Source organism: Electrophorus electricus, chromosome 22 (genome assembly GCF_013358815.1).
Source record: "Electrophorus electricus isolate fEleEle1 chromosome 22, fEleEle1.pri, whole genome shotgun sequence".
NCBI lineage: Eukaryota > Metazoa > Chordata > Actinopteri > Gymnotiformes > Gymnotidae > Electrophorus > Electrophorus electricus.
In genome coordinates, this window is record NC_049556.1 from 4652433 (window position 1) to 4654932 (window position 2500).

At 53.6% G+C, this 2500-nt stretch overlaps 1 protein-coding gene across 5 annotated transcripts in view; it reads right to left on the reverse strand.

Moving 5' to 3' along the window:
- camsap1a (calmodulin regulated spectrin-associated protein 1a) overlaps window positions 1–2500 on the reverse strand; it is a 19298-nt gene that overhangs the window by 9682 nt on the left and 7116 nt on the right. For all 5 annotated transcript variants that reach the window (XM_035521697.1, XM_035521695.1, XM_035521693.1 and 2 more), the window contains 3 exons: window positions 2384–2475; window positions 1543–1627; window positions 1–734 (listed from right to left, as the gene is read on the reverse strand). The exon at window positions 1–734 is cut by the window's left edge and continues 1001 nt beyond it. In XM_035521697.1, the coding sequence (XP_035377590.1) occupies window positions 1–734; window positions 1543–1627; window positions 2384–2475 (911 nt within the window). The remainder of the gene's footprint in view (window positions 735–1542; window positions 1628–2383; window positions 2476–2500) is intronic.

A 2500-nucleotide genomic window follows, 5' to 3' on the forward strand; every position in this document is an offset into this window, starting at 1 on the left:
CCGAGCCATCCGGCGTGGTGGCCTGCGAGCTGCAGGAGCTCCCGCCGCGGTGCAGCCGGCGCTCGGCGAAGCTGGTGACTCGCCCCGCGCCGGCCGAGGCGCTGCTGGCCTGCGAGGGCGTGCTGAGGCACGGGCTGGAGCGCCCACTGCCGTCCTCCTTGTCCTGGCGTTCCCGCCCCCACCCGTCCTCCAGCAGCTTGGCCGACTCCTCCTCGCCCGGGGCGCCGCCCCTCCGCCTCGGGGCCTGGGCGAACTCGCTGTCCTCCACGTCTTCCTCCTCCTCGGAGTCCGTGGCTCCGTCCGCCTGGCCGCCGCCGTGCAGGAAGAAGCCCGAGCCCGGGCCAGAGGCTGCCGCGTGCGCCGTGGGCGTGATCCCGCCCCTCCACCTCGGACCCTGGCCCTCTCCGCTCTCCTCCCTCTTACTCACGTCCCACGTTTTCTCCTTGTTCGGCCGCAGCACGGCCGGCTGCAGAGGCTCCAAGAAGAAGCTCTCGGGGCGGGGCTCCCTCGAGCCGGCCCCGCCCCCGGGGCCGAGAACAGCCGCGGGCTCCTCCTCCTGGTCGTCGCTATCGTTGGCGCACGGCCGGCGACGGAGGGGCTGGCCGTCGGTGCGTTGGTGTTGAGGCGTGACGGGAATGACGTTGGAGGCCAAACTGTCTTTGCTGATGGAGCGGGCCAGGCTGACGCTGTCACCGCACAGACGCTCCCAGTCCGTCTCCATCTGGGACAGGGGTCTGGGAGGAAGAGGAGGAGAGACAGAGAGAAAGAGAAGGCCCTTCAACACTTCCAAACACACAGCGTTAATATTGACGCAAAAACACCATTACGGACGCGTCAGCAGGTTTTCCACGTGCAGAAAACGCATCGCGACCTTTTCGTGCCGCGACTCCTGACGCGGGCCCTTGCCGAACGGCGCGTTTCTGGACACGTCCGACGATCTCCTCCCGTGCGTGTGAAAGGACATGAGGCACAGTGAGTGTGTCGGCATGCTTTTGGGTTTTTTCCCGCAATGTTACGGCCGTTACGCAGAAGTGGGGTAGGTAGCACGCCACGAGATGTTTGGGGTAAGAACCCAAGGAAAGCACGCGTCACAACTAAAACCGTTCTCATTGCGTTATGCCCCTGCATACACCAACAAAGAGCATTTAGTGGCTCACAGAATAATGTTCCAGAAAATTTATGATACTGTATGACAGAAGATTTATGACTATTCAGCTGAATGGTGAGAAATGAGAGATTTTGACCATAAATGAGAGGAATGTTAATACTAGTAGAATAAACCTAATGTCCTACGTTTCAAAAGTATTCTCTATTTATTTAATCAATACACTTAACAATTTGATCACTTTGTCGACCCATTATCGACCACAAATAAATAAATATAAATGTTTCAGTGTAGACCTCAAAAAGGGTTCACACTCGGAATCGAACCCACGATTTTAAATGTTAAAACAGGAAGCGCCTCATGCTACCTGCGCTACCAGGTGTGCTACAGAGTTGAGAGGGCAGCAGGAATGCCCAGTGAACTATGACCTCTCTTACCTCTGTCTCCTCTCCAACCAGGCCAGCCGGGATCCAGGACCGTGTTCGTCCATACGAGAGAGAGAGCTTGACCTGTTCCTGAACTCTACGCACATGCATATGCACACACACACACACACACACACACACACACACACACACACACACACACACACACACACACACACACACACACACACACAGACAGAGGAAAGACAAGTAGCCACAGTTAAAGATACCTGTCCATGTATTACCAGTGTGTTTCCATCTGACATTAACGATACACACAGGTGCTGATCTTGAAAACACCCGAACAGCTCTTTTCAGTACGGTCTCTTGGACAGGAATCTGTCTAACGTGCTAGCAGAAAGGCTCTGGACACCAGCTCAGTAATGGAAATGTGAACAGAAGCCTGGCCAGGCTATTTCAGCACCGTTAAACGTGCAAATCCAATTAGGAAAGAAGGTCTCATTTCAGTCTCATTCTAAGCTCATGCCACAGTAACAGATTGCACATCAAACAAATGTGCACAGACTAAAGTGTATGGATGTGGACATCCATTAAATATTATACACACACACACACACACACACACACAATTATATATATATATATATATATATATAAAAACAAAACAGAAAACAAAACCAGGAAGTTGTTTGAGCAATGTTAAGGTCTGAGGCAAACAGACAGACAGACAGCTTTGTCAGGTTGTGTAAGAGACAAACTCAAGGTCCTGAGGTTTGAAAAACCTGCAACCGGTAAACTACAAAAAGATTCACTGCTAGGGACGAGATCTTGGTTAGAGCTGGGTGTCTTCAGCTTAGAGTCAACGGATGAGGTTAGACGTGCGCTCAGTTACCTGCACTCTCCTCCACCTGAGTGGCCTTCTGCTGCCTCTGTCTCAGTGGGAGGAGCTGGTGGGAGGGGCTGTGGGAGGGGCTTACCTTGGCACTACAAGGGAGATGATTGGTCAGCT